At 45.0% G+C, this 21,857-nt stretch overlaps 2 protein-coding genes across 4 annotated transcripts in view; both read right to left on the bottom strand.

Moving 5' to 3' along the window:
* Positions 1-672: 672 nt before the first annotated feature.
* Positions 673-17,720, bottom strand: FAH (fumarylacetoacetate hydrolase). The gene is made up of 14 exons (XM_026856285.1): positions 17,619-17,720; positions 15,115-15,225; positions 14,373-14,494; positions 13,271-13,320; positions 11,692-11,782; positions 11,116-11,213; positions 10,811-10,863; positions 8,769-8,868; positions 7,946-8,076; positions 7,134-7,209; positions 6,516-6,562; positions 5,663-5,764; positions 4,532-4,649; positions 673-752 (listed from the first exon to the last, which is right to left on the bottom strand). The coding sequence occupies exons 1-14, from the start codon at positions 17,697-17,699 to the stop codon at positions 673-675; spliced, it is 1,260 nt and encodes a 419-aa protein (XP_026712086.1). The 5' UTR covers positions 17,700-17,720.
* Positions 17,721-20,884: 3,164 nt separating this feature from the next.
* ZFAND6 (zinc finger AN1-type containing 6) overlaps positions 20,885-21,857 on the bottom strand; it is a 35,256-nt gene continuing 34,283 nt past the window's right edge. For all 3 annotated transcript variants that reach the window (XM_026855905.1, XM_026855907.1, XM_026855906.1), the window contains exon 6: positions 20,885-21,849. In XM_026855905.1, coding sequence (XP_026711706.1) covers positions 21,701-21,849 — 149 coding nt within the window. In that variant the 3' untranslated portion in view covers positions 20,885-21,700. The remainder of the gene's footprint in view (positions 21,850-21,857) is intronic.

The following is a 21,857-nucleotide window of genomic DNA, read 5'->3' as shown; positions in this document are numbered from 1 at the left end:
GATTTTCCTTCTAAGATGCAGGAGTTTAGTGCTGAGCCCTCTTGGTCATCATTAGTTGTTTGTTGGTGGGCTGGGTTTTTTGTACAGTACAATTCCTGTTTTCACCATTTTAAAAGGTTGACAGTTTGTCTAGTACTTTTTTTGTTTTGCTTTCCTGCTGCTTTCCGTTGTATTGATTATCACATTTGCAAATTGCTTCATTACAAATTAGTTTAGGGCATAGTCATGTAACTGTCTTTTACTCAGGATGCTCTACAAGCTTTTAGCATCCATATGCAACTCGCCTCCAGGATTTTACATCCAGCATATGAACACCGTGAAGAAAAGAAGCCAGCATGAAATCTCAGCTGTTAGCACCAACCTAGTACTCTGAATATTTAAGTTTACTTGAAAGCCTCTTTTTTATGATTATGAAAAACATATTAATACAGTAGAAGAGTTAAGAATCTCACTTTCCATTTCAACCATCTTATTCTAAGAATTTTAAGCTAGCATTGAAATCCTTTTGTTATTGCACCAGAGAGCCACATTCATCTTTAAGATATTTATTGCTAATTAAAACTAATAAGATTCAAATCACTCATATAAAAATAATAAATCTGAATGGAGCAGCATGACTGTTAAAGGTGGAGGGAGAGATTGTCCTCCTCAGATGTCACCTTACTCCGGTCATCACGGACCCGACAGGGCTGGAAGGATTTTTCCCGAGCACTGGCCGAATCCCACGCGGAAGCCGTTGCCCTGGCAGTAACCTAAGGCCAGAAAACAACAGACAGCTTGTTCTGTAAGGACAGCAGGATTTTACCAAAAATAAAAGTGAATAGAGGCATAAAGAGAACAAAAATGAGTGCAAACATTTCAGAAATGCAATGAGGGGTAAAAAAAAAAAAAAAAAAAAGGAGAACTTGAAAAAAAAAGGGTTCAAGTAGCCCAGGAATATTAACAAAAAGAAAAAAAGCAGCACAGAATGTTGAACACAGCAATATGCAAGTTCAGTGAATTGATCAAAGAGCAAACAAGATGTGCAATATTTCTGTTTTCAAACCTAACCTGCAGCATCATCAATCTAACTGGCAAGCTGATTTGCCGCCCGGCCCAGCCTTGTATTTAACTGAGTAAATCTGGATTCTCTTTCTGCAGCATCAGGACTGCTCTTGGGACACCGGGATGCTTATAGCCGGAAAGATGATCATTAAATCACCTCAACCAGCAGGAGCTACCCTTGCAGAGTCTGTTTTGCTCACTAAAATCAAGTAGTTCCATGACCATCTGACTCAAAATATCAATTTATTGTCTATTATATAAAGAGGCATTGAAGGTCTGCTGATGACTGTTGAAGTTACCATCCTGTCACAACATCTCTAACTACAGGACAATTCAATCTCTCCCCGCTCCTGTGTGATGGAAGAGATGATATTAGAACGGAGAGGCCACAGTGCTTCTTGCTGCCACGGGCCAGCCGAGCTGCTCCAGAAACAGCATCCACCAACAAAGCTGCGGATGAAGGAGGGGAGGGGACACAGCCAGGGGCTTCTGGCCCATCTGGGAAGACTATTCTGGGAAGAAACAGCCAAGGAGACCTACGGTAGCTCTCTGCTAAAACAGCTGATCAAAGCAAGGGCACAGGTGGCATATGCTGTATTTTTAAGGACTGATTTCATAGTTAAAGATGGATTTTCCTAAAATAATGGAATGCATCATCTTCCCTGCATGTGCTAAAAACCAGCTGCCTTTGAGATGCCAAAAGGGAGCTGAGCAGAACAGACCTAAACCCGAATTCCCACCCTTAGCACGGATCAGTGGAAACCTCCTCCGATGAAGAGGAGGATGGGTGGGCTCAGGCTGCAGGGCAGCCAAAGTTACTGCAGCACGAGGACAGACCTTGCCAGCTCTAGCTCTACCCCACAGTGCAACTCTCAGCCAGGCTGAAATGAAGTTTTTCCAAGGACAGCAGTGTCTCTAAGTGCTTGTGTAACAGCCTGCCCACAGACACCATCCCACTATCTGCCGGGTAATCCTCATTCGTGAGCAATACTTGAGTAAGACACTTGCTTTACTTAGGCTTTGCATTAGGCTTTACTGCCAGCTCTCCTTTGAGCGCCGGCTTATTATTTCAGTCCAGTTTAGTTATCCCCACTATCAGCTATGATTTAGAGCAGTACCAAGGAGCAGCACATTTAACAAAGCAAAGCTCTGTGCTGCCAGCAGCATCAGCCTGAGCAGAGTGCCAAGGAGCTACAGAGAGATTTTTGCAGCCAACTGCAGCACACCACCAGCAACCCTTCCCTTGCAACGCTCCCTCCCTGAGACGCACTACTTGGGAAAAATATATTTCTCTCATTTTACATGTTAGGGCTCTGAAATAGTTCCCACAAGGGGAGTGAGAACACAAAGTTGATAATAGGAGGCTAGAAATTATGGGTTGGGCAGCTGACAAGAGCTAATGGCACCATCTCGGGAGAGGATGCAATAGCAGTAGACATCCCTCAGTGGTGCCTTAAGGCACTGGACCTGCCATCTATCACTGAATAGAAGCAGATCCCAAACGGTCCCAGCAGCACCTAGATCTCATGGATGGTGCAATGCCCTGATCACTGCAATCACAAACGGCGATAGTGTCAAATAGCACAGCAGACTGATCAACATGAGACTGTCCCGCTGGGGCAACGGTGCCTTCATCCAGGTTAACAACAATGCCAACGTGTCATCTTTAAAGATTAGAGACATTCAGGATTTAAAGTCTCATGTTCTGGGCGTGAAGAATAACATGGATCATGGTCTAGTCCCATTTGTCCCTTAGCTGGCCACCTCGTGCCAGCAGCTCCCAGTCTGCAAGGTGCTCATTGCCAGCAAGGATGTCAGCTTGTAACTCCAAAGGGGCGTTCATAACATCTAACTGTACCCTAATTTAGGGCTCCTGGCATAGTTACTGGAGGGAGATCTGCAACTCTGGAGGGCAGTGTGGTACTCGGAGTTGCTGGAGGGCTGTTCCTTGGCACTTAATGTATAGGAAGCCTGTAGAGAGCAGTGTCGGATGCCTGCATGTTGCAATAGGAGTAGTTGCTGCGTTGTGGGGAGGCTGAAGGATGTCAGAGGTACTGGGGACTCTGGTTTCATCATCTATGGGTCTCTTTAGTATGTCTCAACCTCCAGTTGTCTCAGCATCTTCCTCTGCAAAACTGGTAGCACCTCACAGAAATATGGTTTGTCAAAACTACTGCATAGGCTGCTGGACAGGAGGCACTGGGACTCTGGCTGCAGCACTACCAAAACATCTTAGAGTCATCAATGGGAGGCTGGAATACATCCATTTTTATGTGGTGTTTTTTTGTTTTTTTGGTGGGGGTTTTTTGTGTGTTTTTTTGTTTTTGTTTTTTTTTTTAAATCACAGAAAAGTTCTTGGGTTTTGTTAAAAAGCTTTCTGGAAAAAAAAAAAAAAGAGAACAGAAAAAAAAGAGAGAAATTTTAGACTATTTTGGCAAAAATCCAAAAAGTCCTGGTTGGGTTATGCAGGCACAGGTACATGAACACATACTAGCATCACACCGTCATGTCCTTCAGGGTGCTGCACAGGCATTAGTCACTCACATCTTCTCTGCCCTAAATCACACCTGTAAGTGTTTTCTCATCGCCCGAGCTGTTTTGTTCTCTGTGCAGACTATCTCTGATCACATCAGCACGATGGAGTTGCTCGGGGCCAGGTGTGGCACTGGCTGGGTCTCATCTGATGATGCACAGCACGCCACAAGATATGCTTTAAAAATTCTGTAGGCGATGTAGCAAAGACACACGCAGGCTTGAATCAAAATTTTCTCATGGCTGTTCTTGCCAAATATTTGCCACCTCAAAGCCATAAAGGTGTTGACAAGATGACAGGAAAGGAAAAAAATAGATTTGTTTTGCACTAGTCTTTGAATTAAAAAGAAGTAGGAGTGGGATTTCGATCACAAAACACCATGGTAGATTTTAATTCATAAAATCCTTAGTTTATCAAGATGAAAATGAAAACCACGGCCCAGCATGAAACAGCTCTCAAGGACAGCCGTTTTCAGAGAAGAACTGGTCAGCTGTTCTAGAAGGCTTCACGCTGTTCCCTACATATTTGATTTGCAACACACTTCGCTGAATATGCTTATCTTACAAATTCAGTAGTATTTGCACAATAACTTTTTTCAGCATTTGCCAAGTTCTGCTCCGTGTGCAAACTTGGACTGTGGTGGCACCAATATGTCAACCAAGACATTTTCACCCATAAAGCCAAACCTTCCTCCATCACCCCTTAGCGCTCACGCATTGGCATAGCAAAATTATTAATTATTTAGCAATGCAAGTAATCCAATCCAGAAAGCATTTATTGCAGGGAAATTTCTATCCACCTCCTTTTGCCCCGACAGGTAGGATGGAAACGACCGTGCTGGCGTGGCAGGAACGTACAGAATAGCCCATGTCCCCACCAGGCACTTGTACTGCTGGGATCAATCTATGGAAACATGTCCTTGGTGCACTGTAAGAGCAGTTGTTGGGCCATTACCTGTCAAAACGATTTCATCTCCGTCCTGCAGGAATTTACGAGTTTGTCCACTGCCGAGAGGGATTTCTTTTGTTCCATTCCAGGACAGCTCCAGCATGGAGCCAAAGCTCTCCGGCTCCTGCAGCAAGAGTTCATAAACAAATAAACAACTTTTTAGTACCTCTCCTGCCGTTAAGCCACTTGCTGCTTCAAGTAGATGCACAAGTATGGTAGCTCCATAGAACAGCGGTTTGCTGTTGATTTAATTCATTGATACATTGGCTTGTTTTCCTGTCTTTGTGTTTTAATTGATTGCTTGCTGTAAGCAGTCACGCTTACAGCTGTTATCTGGTGCATTTAACATAGTGCTAAACCCTGTAAAAGTAGTTTGGGCATGCTACAGCAACAGTGGAAACAAACTGAGGGCACTTCTACAAACCCGGTGCTTTTGTGTAGTCACCTTTCCAATTTTTATTTTACATCTTGTTTTTCAGAAGAGCAAAGCTGGTGAATGTTTGCAAGTCTTTAACGTCAGTCTGCAGTACAATAGTTCGAAGGAGGCAAAAAGCACTTCAGAAATGCTCAGAATGGAAGTCTAGGTATCTCAGCTTGGAACCAGCTTGACTGAGGGCTGACTGTCAGACAGCATGAACACGATTTATATTTGCTGTTTCACAAAGTGCAAGTTACCCATATATTGCAACAGATGTCCATAGGGCAGTTCAAAGGGAATAATAGCTTGTGAAGGTAGCTCTAAATATGTAGCATTAGAGGAACTAAAAGTTATACCCATGCACTTTTTACGTTCTTCTCAGAAATAAAAAAGCTGCATTTCATAGAGGAGAAATGGGCCATGTGGAGGCTTGTGCACAGACATTAATTTGCATCCGCGGTAAAATAGTTCTTAGGGAAAGGAGTGCAGGAAAGATTAAAAAAAAAAAAAAAACCAAACCCAAGCAAACAAACAAAACCAGTAAGAACAAAAAACCTATCACTTCTCTGTGTGATTTTGGGGCTACCAAAGCATCAGCCCGAAGTGCCTAGGAAAGAACTGCAGATATTTTCATGGCTGCTCAAATCAACCAGGGCTTAGACCAGTTGGGTTTGGATTGCTGACCAGTTCTCAGTGACTGCCATTATGTAAACACTTACGGGTCCACTGATTGTGCCAGAGGCCAGGAGATCTCCAGGGCTGAGGTTGCAGCCGTTGACTGAATGATGGGCCAGCTGCTGTTTCATGGTCCAGTACATGTGCTGGAGGAAGGAGGAAGAGGAGGCTAAAGCAATGAAGGACAAACCTCTCTGACATGCCATTAGGCTATGCAGAACGCATTGCATTCTCAGGATGATGCTGGTAAGACTGTCCCTAAAGAAAAGTTTCCTTAAGTAATCAGAACCTTCAGCAGCCTCAAAGCAACCCCCACATTTACATAGTGCTGCATTCTCGGTAGTTACTGTGGCCCGGCTGATGAGCTATGTGCATATCAAACATGTACATTAACATGCAATTGAGTCCCTTAAAATTTCTCTTCTTTCAGCTGGATGTCATTTCTCCTCTTCTTCCTCTTCAAGGCCAGCCCGGCCGAATCAGGATCCACGATTAAGTCCAGTATTTTAATGGCTTTATAGAAAAATCTCCTTATTACTGATTTGCTGACTACTGATTTACTGATTAAGGTAATTACTATGCAAAGAACTAAATGTGAATATCAAACTGATTGAGAAATCCTGCAGCTGGTACATACACCTCTTGGCTTCACTCAGGCTGTGAAGGCAGAGCCACCATGCTGCGTGCAGAGGGGCCAGGGCAGACCCGGGCTCGGAGCAGCGTTGCAGCAGAGAGTTTGCATCTAAATTACCAGCTGCGACTGCAAAGCTGTATTGCACCTCGGCACGGCAAGAGGCCATTCCTGTTTTGATCTTCGGCTAATGCAAAAATCAGTGTTTGAATTTGCCCAAGGCTGGAGCTGATGACATCAGCAAATAAGAGATACTGGAGCCTTACCTTGAAATTAGATCTGCATATGGTGGTTGGCATGCTCATTCCTTCTCCTGCAGAAAATAAAAGAAACAGGGAAGCAATTTACGTTGGATGAAAGATGTTGGAGTCTTTTCATTTTACAGATGGATGGAGACTGATCATTGTAATCACTAGCAAGAAACAAGGAACAACATTTCCTGTTGATATGAAGGCCAGCATTTCATAGAAAACAAGTGTGTGCATGGCACCGGGGTAGCATCAAGCTGCCCATTTCCTACTCTCTGGTCTACTACAGGAGCAACACCTGGACTTAGCAATCAGCAGGGCCAAGAGCTGGGTTAACATCTGAATCCCACATACACTGCCCTTTCCATGCCCTGCTCCCTCCTGCCCGCGCAGGCAGACCCTCCCAGGGCCCTCCCCATGGTATGCTGGTATCTGGGAGGCATTCCCTCCTTGACACGTCGCTGCACGGCCAAAGGGGAGCATGAAGAGCTTTGCCTCTTTCTCTGACAAAGGCCATCTGGGCAAAGATGGAAAAGGAGGACCGCAGAGCCAAGAGCAAGTTGTCTGAAACACGTGGTTGTTCTGCGTTCCTTAACTGGCAATGCCAGCTTTACAACCCACTCAGCATCACCATACCTTTAATAGCAACAAAGAGCTTGATGTCAAAAGTGTAGGGTTCTTTATCCTGAAGGTAGGGCAGCGGCTTGGGATCCTAAAAGCATATAAAAAGCATCACAGTCTAAACAAACAGGAAGGAAAAATTTCACGAGTCATCCCAGTGACTTTTTGTTTCACCAGCCTGTGCTGCACACCCCATTTACTTCACCGTTGTTACTGCTCAGATTATTGCTTTGCTTGCTCTCATACACACGCTTTTAAAGATCTTTCTGAACTGATGTGATAGCCATATAATCTGATTCCTTCTTCTGCATGTGGGCTCCAAAAGCCCTCTCCATCATTGTGGTATCGATGTTAATCCAAACCAGAGAAGATGGTCAGTTCTCTGCAAGACTCTTCATTATCTTTTTCAGTTTTAACTAAAGGTCTACATAATGCAGACAACTGGAAATGCTCAAACAAAGTGTTTTGGCTTGAGTCCACTCTCTCTCCACTGCTTGCTGGATGCAAAGTGCTACCAAACGCTAACAAGAAGCTCTTTGATCAGTTTACTTTCCGGATGTTTTAATTGAGATGATTTTTCTGCCCTGCTCAAGCAGGCGGGACGACAGCTCAGGTCACCATGTGCCAGCGCCAGTGACATCAATGAGCATTTGAACTCAGAAAGACCCGGGGCGCCTTCATATGTATGGAAGCAGGATCACACTTGAAACTCTAGGGAGTGCTTGGCATTGGCACAGCTCAGGGACTTCTACTGATGGGACCTACAGGTTCTGCTGAGATTTTTCTAGCGCTGCTTTTCTTTCATTTCAACCCTTTCTCTTGCTAACCTGGACAGGGTTTGGCAACACGAATGGCATGAGAGCTTCCATGGTAACAACCCAAGGAGAGATGGTTGTCCCAAAGCTCTTGCTCAGGAATGGACCCAGAGGAACATATTCCCATTTCTGGATGTCACGGGCTAGGAAGAGAAAATTCAGAGCAGTGCTGTTAAACATATCCTAGGAGTTGTGCAGCCATCGCACCTGTGAAAGAGTAACACAGATTGGAAATGTTATCACCACCCTTTTCTAGCCTACCTAAATTCTGAATTAAATCCATCCCTTTCAGACCTTCAACCACTTTTCTTAGACTAGCTAGATTAGGAAGAAAAGTCAGCAATAATTAAAACAAGTCAGGTCATCCCTATATAACCAGCATGTTTAACCCCAGTTTAATCAACGCTTTTACACCCAGCTAACGGTCCCTGCTGGTCGCAGGGCAAATTTCTGCATGGATTTAAGTAGTTGAGACTGAAGGATGTGTGATCGCCAAATCCCTTTCCTACTCCTGACACTGAAATCAATCCTCTGTTGGAATCACCATCCTTAGGGCTGCTCCTTCCCTGGCCGGAAGAAACTAGACTGATATTAGCTCTTTCATAAGTAAATAAATCTTCATTAGGCAGCAATTTCTGGTGCTACTGATTGATCGAAGATGGATTGAAATAGAGCCTGAAAAACGCAGACAGCATTTCATTTTCATCCCTTTCAACCGTACCCAGCGGTTTCAGTGATCGCTATTCTACTATTAAAATATATAATTTATCCCTATCTAAGGTTTCCCGTGACGCTGTAACCCCCCCTCCAGGCAGAGTCCCGCAGCAGCGGTTACCGCTCCAGTCATTCATAAGGACCATCCCAAAGATGTGCTCCTGGGCTCTGCTGATAGGAATTGGCTCCCCGTACTTGTTTCCAGGACCTACAAAGAACGCCTGAAATTGAAAAGCAAAATGGTGATTAAGGGAGGTTTTTGAAGCTAAAAATCTTTACTGCTGTCGTGCTTTAACCCCAGCTGGCAATTAAGTACCACATAGCTGCTCACTCATCCCCCCCGCCCCACAGAGAATAAAAAAAAAAAAAAAAAAAAAAAAAAAAAGTAAAACATATGGGTTGAGATAGACAGATTAATAGGACAGAAAAGGAAGAGAAAATAATGATAAAATATACAAAACAAGTGATCCACCATACAGTTGCTCGCCACCCACTGACCAATCCCTGAACCATGGTGCCCTCCAGCCAGCTCCGCCCGGTTTATATACTGGGCATGATGTCCTATGGTATGTAATCGCCCTTTGGCCCCTTTGGGTCAGCTGTCCTGGTCGTGTCCCCTCCCACCTTCTTGTGCAGCGCAGTCTCCTCTGGCCAGGCAGTACGTAAACTGAAAAGTCCTTGACTTAGTATAAACACTGCTTCTTTGCAACAGCTAAAACATCAGCGTGTTATCAACATTATTCTCATTCTAAATAAAAACATAGCACTGTACCAGCTACTAGGAAGAAAATTAACTTTATTCCATCTGAAACCAGGACAACTGCACAGAGGATTACACACACAAGCAACAGAGGGCTGGACAGGATGGGATTTTGCATCATTTCCCGTTCACAATTAGACAAAACCCATGGCCTACTCCCTCCTTCTTCCCCTCCCCATGAAGCTGGCAGGCTTGAAATACTGAAGAGCAGTGTGTTGCTAAGAGCCACTCATTAAACAAGGGCATGATGTCAAAACGCAGGAGCAAAACAGTCTCTCCTAATTACAATCCAGAGGCAGAACAGGTTTGCCCACTGAAGTGCCTCTGCTGCAGACGGTGAACAGGAAAGAGTTTTAAAATCGAAGGGGATGCTGAATGCAATGAGCCTGTCAGGACAGTGGGGAAGAGGAGAAATGTGCCCACTAAGTGAAACAGGTCATGAACTGGGTGCCTGCGCTTGCTCCCTTAAAAAATGTACAGCCTGAGCATGTGGCAGAGAATTCTACAGGGAATCTCAGTCTCTTTCTGCCAACAATACGGAAGATTTTTCTTCCAAAGCCTTCAGCAGTCTAAATCCGCTCTCACAACAGCCAGGAGCAAAACTCAGGCTGCAAAGCAGAGGGGTGGCAGCACTTTGTGTACCCCACTTTACGGGTCTGCCTCCCACTTCATAGCATCGATCTGCAAAGCATACAGCACTAAAGGTTTTCAGTCCATTTTTAGTACCATCTCTCTTACTATTAGGCTTCTTCCACCTTTTTTTTTTTTTTTTTTAAGGGGAGAGATGGGGAATAAATCATATAAAAATGATATAAATCATAACGAACAACCCTATAAAACTCTCCCTTCTGGACCACGCTAAGTCACAAGAAGATGCACCTTCCAAGGACGTTTTGTTACAACACCCACGGCACAGGTATCCATCCGGCTAGAAGGATGAGTTTGAATTGTACTCCCAAGAACTCACAGCTTCCTCCTAGACTCGAGGCGCAGACAGCCTGTGCTTCCAAAATCCCCTGCGCCCATTATAGGATCCTGGCTGCAGTTGCAGAGGTAACTGCTAACCAGACTGTTGTCTGATAACCAGGCCGTGGTGTCTGATAAAAAGAATTATGCCTGTCTGCTTCCAGAATGCTGCACCAGTGCTCAGATTTAGCCAGACAAGCTGTTTCCAGCCTAAAAGCTGTATTAGCAAACCACTCAGTGAGCTAATGCACCCTCCGACTTGTTAGAAAGGAGGATTTCCCCCTCAGAAATCTTTATAGCCTGCTGCACACACTGCTCAGAGGGAAACACAGGAATGGACCTTATATCTCTTTTAGAAGAAGCTAAACCTACCTTTTCCTCCCTGATTCTATTTTAATGTTTTTCAAGTGGTAGGGGGAAAAAAAGCCCTGTCTTACCATTTCTAACTCAATATCCAGACGCTTACAAGCACCAAACACTGGAGGTTTTTCTGTGGGTAGAAGAAAGAGTATTTTAAGACACGCAGGGACATAAAAGTAACAGCCAGAAGAAACAGAGCAGCTCATGTTGCCTGGCTTGCAAACACACGATGGACTTAACTAGGAGCTCTCTCCTGCCCAGACCCCAGGCTGGGTTTTAGACAAGACATCCCAGACCATTTCTCTCCACTACTGATGTGGAATAAAAAAATTAAAATAAATAAATAAATAAAAGCCACATTAAAAACCTACCATGGACTTACCATTGTCAGGTTTCATTTGCCCCACAGGTCTCCGGATGGGCGTCCCAGATACCACAACGGACGAGGCCCGGCCGTGATAACCAACAGGTAAGTGCAGCCTTGTGAGAAAGGACCACGGGGCATGGGTTAGCTGTGTAACCATCACCATCCAGAGCAGCTTTTTGGGGCAGAAGCACCAAGGAGGTGCAAGGTATGAGGAGAGCGCTCTGCACAAATGTCCATGAATATCTGCACCTTACTTGCTCTGAGATAAAGACATGAACAATCTATAATCCAGAGCCACGTTGGATGTGTTAATGCACTTCTGTGCCACCGCTTTCTTGTCGCTCAGCAAACCCCAATTTCTTAGGTAAATCTGTCTTTGAACCAGAGGTCAGCATTGTAATCAGTGCAGCTGCCAAGGCCGGGGAAACGTGGCTTTCAGCTCTGGCTTTGAATTCTTGACAGATTCGTGTCCGCTCTGAACTGAAATCAGTGTTTTGCTGAAAGACTACTCAGATCTTTTAAAAAATTACATAAACATACAGATAAACATGCAAAACAATGCAGCACCAGTGAAAAACCCGAGCTACCCACCAGTTAGGCATCAAAGCGTTCTCCTTCCCCCTGAACATGATCCCAACATTTGTGGCATGTTGGCGTGAAGAATAGAAGTCAGTGTAATCTCCTGCGTGGAAAAAAAGCCCATAAAATCGGGATCAACGGTAGAAAAGTCCCCCATCTGCTGGGGCTAATACACAGAGTACGCTGCTGGCAATGAAACGAGCAGAAAAAGAGACAGTGAGAGCATTAAGTAGAGGCATGTAGCAACATTTGATATTATTAGCACGGGGATGCAATTAATAGCATAAAGGTGGTGATTAACAGTTCATCTAGAAATCATGCAGACAAAACTGGCCTTTCTTTGAAGCCTCCAGTAGAGACGATGGGGAAAGAACACGGACATAAAGCAGCAGCCAGCGGTCCAGAGGCGAGCCAAGTCCCACGGCTCTTTTTGTCTTGCCGGTGGTACCCAGGTGGAGGGAATCGGCTCATACTCAGGACATCTGCTGCCCTCTGCTGCCATCCCTGGCAAACAGCTCCCCACCCTTCAGATTAATGGGAAATCGGGGAGTTCTGGGGGGGAAAAAACCTCAGCTTGGGAGGGGACGTTTACACGATGTGGTTTTGCAGGCTGGGTAAGTTATCTTGCAGCCCCAGCAGAGGACACAGCCAGGGCTTGCTCTGAGGACAAGCATGAATCATGCACAGGGCAGAGCTGAACCCAACTCTAGTGGAAACCTCAGTAACTCGTAGCTGCATGATGCAGCCCATGTCCTGCTGCCAGGGCATTCACAGCACTTGCGAGTGCTAGGAGACAGTATTTTTTGGACAAGACATATTCAACTTGAAACTATTTTCCGGAAGGTATGGCTTCTAGGGAAACTCATCACAGTTCTTTTGGGCCAGGCTAGACTTTGCCCCAAGCCAGGGCTGTGCCCCATGAGAGCCAAAAGCCCAGCAGGAACGGGGCTTGGCTGGGAAATGGGCAAGTTCACATCCCTGCTGCTTTGAAGGTCACGTCCCTTGAGTGATTTTGATCAAGTTGGTTTGGGTCCAAATATAAATTTCTGTTAAAAACAAGCAAATGTTTATCTATCTATATGGATACAACAACTCCAAAGCTGTCCATGGCCTCGTGGGAGCCGAGGTAAGATTTGGGATGCAGAGCAATGGTCTGAGGGCGGAGACTCATGCTTGTTTATGAGGCTGTGCTGGAGTATTTGCCTTGCAAAACTTGGGAAGAGCTCAATTATTTTCTGATGGCAAATGGGGAAAATGTTGGAAACTGAACATTTCTTCCCTGGCTCTAGTCACAAAGGCCTTTGGTGATGCCAATCTGATGACATGAGTTATGTGGCACCAGACAGCCCTGATTTAGTGAAAATTGCATCCAGGAATTTTCTGGCTGCTATTGAGCTTCCCCAGGCTTTTATTCTTGTGCCACAGACAGCACCTACCTTTCATTACGTACAATAATCTACTTCTGGCTCCTGCAAAACCCATTCCCTGTCACAGCTATGATCTGTCTGTCTGAGCAAGCTGGAAATAAAGCAGCTTCTCTGGGTGGGAGCAAAGGGCAGCGCTGAGCGGCCCTCCGCTGTGGGGGACTCACCAATGCGGGCTGGCAGGTGCATCATCGCAGAAGCTTGAGGTACAAACGCTCTGAAATGAAAAATGACAACTTCAGCTCTCAGAAAACTTGCAGCTCTTGCCTGTAAGTGGTTTATAAGCATGTAAAGGGCTGACTCTTTTTCCTAGCTCCTTCCTTAACTTATTTTGCAAAGCCTTGCAGTAAAAAAAAAAAAAAAAAACAAACACAAAAACAACAAAAGAACAAAAAAAAAAAAAACAACTTGCAGAAAAAAAGATGACTGTACAAGCTGCTGTTACTGGGATGGTTACACCCAAAAGGAGCATCCATCAGGTGCGAGTGAGAAGGGAGGCAGTTTCCCAAGGGGCACAGAGAAACACCCCATGCCCATGCACACAGCTGAGCACGTTACCGCTGCCTTTGCTGCGTGGAAAGGATGATTTTATGGGACGTGGCTCTCGGTTCAAACTGCTGGGCCTGCTCAAGGGCCCTGTGTCAAGCAGCAGTTCAACCCCGGCAGGACAGGGAGGAATGGCTCCTGCTTACTGCCAGGGCAGGTGTTTGCAGAGTTTAAAGCATCAGTCCAGACAAACAAGAAGGTGTGTGATTTACGGACACACACGTTTTCCATCAGCATGGCACAGAGCAGAGCACGATCCTCCCCTCCCACTCCTACACACCAGTGCACTGCCCTGTATCTGAAGCATAACAGATTTGATTTTAGCAAAGTCAGGAGGGGTTTGAGGAGCAATTGGAGGGGTCTCCCCACACCAGAGGATGCTCCAGGCAGGGCAGTGCTGGGGGAGGTGAAGCAATGTGGACTGGAGACCCTTGCAGCCCAGCTCACCCCCCCCAGAGAGGGCAGCAGGTCTGGGCACACCCCAGGGCACAGCTCAGTGTTCCCAGGCAGAGGGTGACACCCCAGACCTGCGGGCAGTTAAAGGATTAATCAGAGACATAATTAAGAGAGGGAAGCTCTCAGTATGCTCAAACCCCAGTTAATTCCCATGCAGGTGGCAGGTGGCCATGTTCAGACCTTCAATTTTGGTGCCTCAGATCACAGAGTGATGCGGGTGATACAGGGCACAGCTAAAAGGTCACCATGCCCCACTCGCTCCCTCACCTCCTCCGCAGCTCTGCGTTGTCCCTCAGGGCCGGCTCGCCGGCTGACAGCAGCTTCTGGAGAAAAGCCCTCGCCTCCATCCACGCCGCCCGGCCCAGCCCCATGAAGGCATTCAGGGTAGGCTGACAGGTGACACAGAGAGGTGGGGTGGCAGAGAAAAGACCACATTTTGCTTAATCTTCCCATGCATGGAAGACGTCCTGCACTTTCATCCCAGGGTTACACGGCGGTAGGTGCCCAGATTGCCCGTCCTCCCTGTTCGTAAGTGCCTGCACTCCTGTCCTCCCACCACAAGTCCTCTGAAGCAGGACCTGCTGCATGTTTGCGTCATGCCCATCCTAACACACTCCTTCACACCTTAGTGGCTTTGAGATCTCAATTAGCTGTAACCAGAGGTCATTTGTATTTACCTTTACCCTTAACACAACCTCCTGTTGCTAAAATCCCATCAAGTTCCTTGTCATGAAGTGTTGGAAGACAGAAGTGGGACTGAAGTAACATTCAGACTTTGTGTCAGACCCTTGCATTGCCAAAGACTGATGAAACTTTCAGTGTCCTTTGGACCTCCAATGCCTCTTCCTTCCTTACTGTCACAGGTGTGATGAGTTTTCCCTGTAAGCAGAGTCTGCCGGGTGACACACTTCCAGTTCATGTTCATGATCTCACCCTAAGTTGCTAAAGTCCCTTATGGAATACTTCCAAAATGTGTGTGGAAATCAGAACAACAGACTCTGATAAATACCTGGTCAAAGACATGCTGATGTTTGGCAAGAGCCGGTCCATTGAACAGATGCTTAATGACGCTGAGATCCAAAATCTGGTCTCCAATCGCTACCCCGAGCCTGTGCCTCGGCTGCAAAGCAGCAAGAGGAGGAGAGGAAGAGAAGAATTTATGTTTGTACCCACAAATCCTCCACAGAGGGCATGGGGGAAGACAGTGACCACAGAGAGTTTAATCCATCGAGGAGGAGGGTCTGATAACACAGCAATTGATAAGACTGGCTGCTGAAAAACGTTAAGACCTAGAGGCAGAGCATCACTGCAGACTCCCTGCAGACCCTGAGGGAGGGGAGAGTGCCTTCTCATCATCCCCATCTTTCTGGGGAAGGATAGGACAAGCAGCAGAGGCTTCTTCCCCTGCTCCCTTTTCCCCAGAAGTATTTGCCCACCCCACTGATGACAAGCATCGCAGAATAAGCCCGTACATCTGAAACACACCGTGGAGTAGGAAAATGCTATTCCTCCTTCTACAAGCATGGCATTGACATGCCATGGGCAGGATTAATCTGATCCCTATAACCACGTAATTGGAGAGAGAAATAGGCATTTCTGCACCACAGTTCCTCCCCAGAAGGTGAAGGGTGCTCTGGACTCTCTGACGGTATCAGGAATGCCGTGCATCTTGCTCCGCCACATTATTTCTGTGCCACGTCCGATGAGGCTGCCCTGTGTAACCCATCCTCATGCCATGCAAGGAGCCCATGACTTGCATACAAGCCCTAGCCTCGCTACAGGAACAGCTTCCCACATGTCCAGTAGATTGTGGCTGCATTTGCCAGGCAGATGCACCCCAAGACACAAAGGCCCCGTTCACCCAGCGCAGCTCTCGCAGGGCCGGTGCCAAGCGCGTGCGGAGCCGGTGGTGACGGCAGGGGAGCAGCACGGACCATCCCACTGCAGCCTGCTGCTGCCGTACAGGGGGGGTGTGTGTGTGAAAATGCTGCAGCAGTCAAAGACAAATTTCAGTTATTGTCTTTAGACAAACTAGTTACAGTCATTACAAAACCCAGTTTACCAAAAGGGAATAACCATCTATGAAAATCCACGCTATTAAACCTATTTTATAACCTCTAATTTCTAAGCAAGATTCCAAATGTGATAGTAAGTATTTATTCAGCAAACATTCCTGCAGAAAAAAACCTAAAGGTCACGTCAGCTTAATTTGTAACTGGGATAGTCAGGAATGACATCAACTGCTTTAGCTTGAAATCATTAAAACGTTGTGCTAGTTTTAGAACATTATTTTCCTAGATAATTTCTGTAAGTCCTTGCCTGTCTTTTCATAGGGTTTGAGTGAAGATGTTTTCTTTAGAGAACAGTTACTGGAGTCAGAAAAATAATCCAAACTTGCTAGATAACACCACACACATCTAGGAAAAGATTAAAGGAACCATCTTGGGTTTATCTTTGGAAAATACCACATCAGAAAACACAATCTTCCAGTTTAAATTCTTTTTTTTTTTTTTAAACCTGCATGGATAAGCCAAGACAGCAGAAACCAGGAGCTAATCATGAAGTTTCCGTGAGCAACGATAAATAAATCCTCCACTTTTTCCTGCTGAGATGCATCTCTTGACTCGTTACCCTTCTCCAGGAGGACGTATCTCTGGGGCTCAAGAGATCAGGTTCAGCCTAGCTGGGCTAAGTCCTCAGGTAAATGGGAATATGGAGCTACCTCCATTGAAGAAAGGTTGAACCATGTTTTCTTACGTGATCATAAAATATAAGGCTCGAAGCGGGCTCAATCCGTAGCCTTTGGGGAACAGCTTTAAACATAACACACTTTTACACTTTTAACGCATCATTGCAAAAATGTATGTCCAATAAAACACAAGGAGTCAGCTGCACGGAAGTGAAACACAGATTTTGTGCCCTGGTTTAATGTTTTAGCAACCATCAAACTCACCAAGAGCAGGCTTTTAACATACCGGGAGGTAACACTCACTCACAGACTATGCTTTTCCCTTATGTCAGGGGGACTGGGTGCTACAGAATTAACAGTAGATTAAAATATTTAATATGGCTTCTTGAGGGTGACTGTATGATTCCACTCACAAAGAAAATGAGGGATCAAGTTAAAAAAAAAAAAAAAAAAAAAAAAAAAAAAAAAAAAAGTCACCGTGAACTGTGCTGTGCCTCTAAGTAGAGAAAGGATCAAAGGCAGATTTAATGATTTCATAAAAACAGTCAAAAACACACAAAAACTACTGTATGTATTACCCAAAGTACTTCTCTTAAGACACTTTTCATTTCTTTTGTGCAATTTTAAAGAAGCTGTCATCAAAATAACCACATTAAGAAAAAAGACAGTGTGGCAGCTACAGTTTTGCTGTCAAGTCAGGAAGCCTGTGCAAATGTCTCAGGCTGGGAAGTCTTCCTTTATCCCAGGCTGCCGGGAATTTCTGCTCTTCTTCACAGCCTCAGAACAATTACAACACCCCAAGGACAAAGTTTACTCTTGCTTACCTCCTCCTTAGTAGAGAAAACCCCATAGGGGAGATTTTGGAGAGGAAAGTCTGAGTCCTTGTCTACCTGGATGAAAGACATGGTGAGCAGCGAGCAGACCCTGCTTACAGAGCGTGCCCACCTCCAGGGCTGCTGCCCGACTTCCTAGGCAGGAGATCTCTTCAGATGTTGTAACACATCGCACAGAAGCACCAAATCCCATCTCCCATCCTCAGCCCCAAACCAATCGCTGATCCATCTCCATCCCACCCCTCTGCCTGCTCCCTAGGGCAGCGGTTAATCAGTACCAGAGGTTTGCATGAGTCAGCAGCTCTTCCCAGCAAGGTACAACTGGTGGAGAAACACAGACGGGCTCTTCCTGCTCCATAAACCCTCCCGGGAAACTGAGGCTGCCTGTCACCAGGTCCACGGCTGCAGGTGGGGGATCCGACAGACAGCTCTAAGAGCAGAGGTGACCCCACGCGTCGACCTTCTGAGGAGTCGCTTATGCACCAGAGCGACGGTGAAACAATTCCATCCACAACACCGAGCAGTTCTTCACCAGGAACTCACGAACCCTTGGGACACTGCACAGCTCACACCTGAAACTGCACTTTGTGTGCTTTTCAGTTTCGTAATGCTGCATCTGACCCAGTCTTTCCATTTTCTCCAGATAGTTCCAGCAGCTTAAAAACAAAGATGTATGTGCAACCAACCATAAAGAGCAGTGAGATTGGTCTCTCTGCTCCCAGCCCCAGCTTTCTCCCACCTGCAGGAGTAAGTTCACCCATATTCAGGGATACTAGAAAACAATGAGGGAAGATCCTTGAAATTAGAACGAAATAGCGAAGACCACCACTTTTCAATGAAAATGGTTAGATGCTGGTGACTGCTAAGTCAAAGAACTGTTTTCCTGCTCAACTTTTTTTTTTTGGCAGACAAGACCCATTAGAAGAAATGCAGCAAGCTGTACAGCCAGATACTCGGTGTAAGATGACACAACAGCATTGATGACAGCCCATCTGTGACAGCTCTTCACTAGCGGAGACGCAAGCTCACATGGTGCATGTGAAAGGAGGTCTTACTTAAAATACAATACCTTGCACAAACTTCTGTAAAATTTCCTGTAAAATTCCAGTACCCAAGGTACAACTCCACTGCACTGACTGTTGGAAATGTTTTTAAGAGTGAAGATGTTCCGTGTTAAGGTTATAGGACTTAGGTAGAACCTGCTTGAAATGAAAGAAAAATATCTTGAAAGCATGTTTCAAATACACACTGCGCGTCTTGAAAAGACAGATTTACTCAAGTGTTTTGTAGTGCTATGAATGTGCTGGTATTAATTAAAATGTTCATCTGCTAACCTCAAGCTGATGACACAACATATAAAGCTTTGCTAGTTCCCCAGATTGAGAAGCAGATCAACCACCACGATAACACAGAGCCAATGCCAAAGCAAACAAAGATGACACGCAATTCTTAAGTGTCGATATTCTTAACACCGAGAAACCTGCACAAACCAGGCCAAAGAAGGTTTATTCAATTGCTCTGTGAATGAGGGTGGAAGCAGCCTTGCCCGGCGCTGATCTGCCTCGCTGCTGGTACTGCCAGGGCAGCACAAGGCAGGTTTCCTCTCAGCGCAGTCCCATTTCCTACTGTATAATCAAGAGCCAGAAGAGCTCTTGCTTCATAATGGATGGTGGTAAAAGGAGTATGTGAATTCGAAAGCAGTTGCCTTTCTTGTACCTTTTCTTCTTTCAACCCCTCAGATAACAGAAAACACAAACCTGATTGGTGTTCACCCCCCATTCTGAAATCTACAGTGTCTCCTCTCTGCTTGGCCCAGAAGTTTTGCTGTTAGATGAGAGGCAGATCGGAGGGGAGGGCATGTAGGGGAGAGAAAAGGACACTTTTAGGAAGACACCAGAAATAGGGAAGAGTCAAATGGAGAAAACAGAGATTAGAGAATAGAGAAGTAGCAGCAAAGAGGAAAGCAAACTGAGAAACACCCACAAAAGACACTGCTGCTCTTCCATGCTTTGTGCTGTGTAAGAGGAAATTTAGCTGAGGAAATACAGGATCTTTGACCCAGAAAAAAAGCAGACCATTACCAAAACTTGCTGAAAAGAGTTAAATATTCCTTTACTATAAAACCCATGTGCTTCATAGACTGTGGTTAAGCCATTTTCACAAGCACAGGATACTTCATTTATTATTGGGTCTTGCAGATGACTTTCCATAGCTATCGGATAGAGAAAGCTCCCTTCTGGTGCATAGTGTTTACATTCATATGCTAAATGTAGTGCTTTATCTACTAATTGCCAGCCATAGCTTTTAAAGAGCATTCTGAATTTTAAAGGATGTAGCCAGCTTTGATTAAAAATTTAACGTTTTAAATAAAGCCATGCAATCTCACTTATTTCACAAATGCTTCAAAGCAGCAGCAAGTCACCAAGTAAAATTTCAACTGCAGATCAGTACCATCTGGAGAGGAATTAGTTCTACTTTAGTGTGCTGTTAACTCTGGTGATGAGCAGCACTGGCTGAAGTTAAACCACTCAACCTTTAAGTTATGTAGAAGTCCAGGGTAGCTGAACAGTTGAGGCAGACTCTGATCTGACAAGACATGCAGTCTTAATTAAAAGAAACTTACTGAGCACCCTCACAATAAAAGAACAACTCCTCCTACCCCCAAACAGGGATCACTTAGCAAACGTGTAGATCCACTGAGGAGCACATGGAGGGTGGCTGTGGCAGTGCTCAACATCAAAGTCTGAGGTTTGAAATCCATAGAAGTAAGGACATCTCCCAGGAGAAACTCAAGAACCATTCTCTCATCTAAACTTCAAGGAAACCTGTGCAGTGCTGTCTGCCAGGTAGTGGATCACACACCCCACAGCTCTACTTCCTAGAACCAGAATCCCATGCACGGATCCACAGCCTGGTCACCAGCCACATCCCTTTTACCTGTAGGTCTGCCCCCGGCTTAAGTACATTGTCACAAATGACCCCAACTCCTGCATGAGCAACACACTGCACAGGAAGCACAGAAAACTCCCTGGGCAGAGTGTATCATTGCACAAGGCAGAAAGCTTCTGGAAACTCTCGTCTGATAGTTGTAGGTGAAAAGGTTAAGAAAAGTAAATCAGAAGTTAGCTGACACTGGAATGTCCACGGCCTCTGTGAATAAAAATACACTGCAAGTAAAGGAACTGCCAGTGGAAGATCCCCATAACAATAAAGCAAGAGAAATCCAAATTACAGATGCCAGTGACAGCCACAGGGGCTCCAATTTTTTTAAATTTTATTTAATCAAAGTTAAGACATGGATAAACATAAATACAGCACAGGTACTTCAGATCATTCTTCATATTTGTGTACAGACAGACTGATGGATGTAATCCCAATGAAACCTGCAGTCAGTGAAGTGCATACAGCCTTCCCCCCACACACGCAAACACAAAACCCAATTTTTTTTTTTTAAAAAAAAAAAAACAAACCACACAGACAATCTCAGCACACACTCTCATTACAAATGATTCATACATAAATAGGTAGAGGGTGCAAACAAGCTAATATGCGAACATGTATAACCTCTCGTTAATGGAAAAATAAAACAGAAGCAGCCATAATGATTAAAATACATTCAGTTACTGATAACTAGTTGTGCCATACAAGGCATTATCAAAAAAAAAAAAAAGGAAATTGTGCTGCAGAGAAAAGCTATATACAACAAGAAAATAAACTGCAAAGTTAACGCATGCATGTTTTATCCTGGAAAAGCACAGCCCTCCAATATTTTCTCCACGTTTGTTATAAAAGCCCTCTGCACTCAACTAAAATTAAAATGATCTTAAAAGGATAATACTTGTAAAGTTTACTTAAGTCTCCAGCCACAGAAAACTGCAATGAAAATAAATGTTCAGAGTCATTTTCAAAACAAAAAACAAAAACAAAAGAATCTATTCATCTGATGACATGCATGATTAAAAGGTCTAGGCAAGATACACTGCTCTACGTTCCTGATGACTAAGGAAAAAAGCTCAAGTCAATTTAATCTGCAGATGGTCAGAGGATTTTTGTATTCCAGCAGAAGCAGCAGTTCAGATCTTCTGGATCTTTTCCCCAACAACTACAGGATTCTCTTTTCTGATTTTCTCAGCAGCATCGGCTTTGTAATTGTAAGAGCAACTGTGTACATCTGAATAACGGTGCATACCACAGTAAACGTTTCCACACCGACATTCAAACCCTGTGGAC

The sequence above is a fragment of the Athene cunicularia genome, assembly GCF_003259725.1.
Source record: "Athene cunicularia isolate RWA chromosome 10 unlocalized genomic scaffold, athCun1 chr10_part1, whole genome shotgun sequence".
Taxonomy (NCBI): domain Eukaryota; kingdom Metazoa; phylum Chordata; class Aves; order Strigiformes; family Strigidae; genus Athene; species Athene cunicularia.
This window is presented reverse-complemented; position numbering and strand designations above follow the sequence as displayed.

Bases quoted from the DNA above. Each gene is read 5' to 3' on its own strand.
- FAH (XM_026856285.1), bottom strand. From the start codon at position 17,699: ATGTCTTTCATCCAGGTAGACAAGGACTCAGACTTTCCTCTCCAAAAT. The intron at 13,321-14,372 runs GTGAGGGAGCGA...TTTTCATTTCAG, and splicing joins AACGCAGAGCTGCGGAGGAG to AGCGTTTGTACCTCAAGCTT. The intron at 753-4,531 runs GTAATGGCCCAA...TTCTGGCCTTAG, and splicing joins AGATGAAATCGTTTTGACAG to GTTACTGCCAGGGCAACGGC.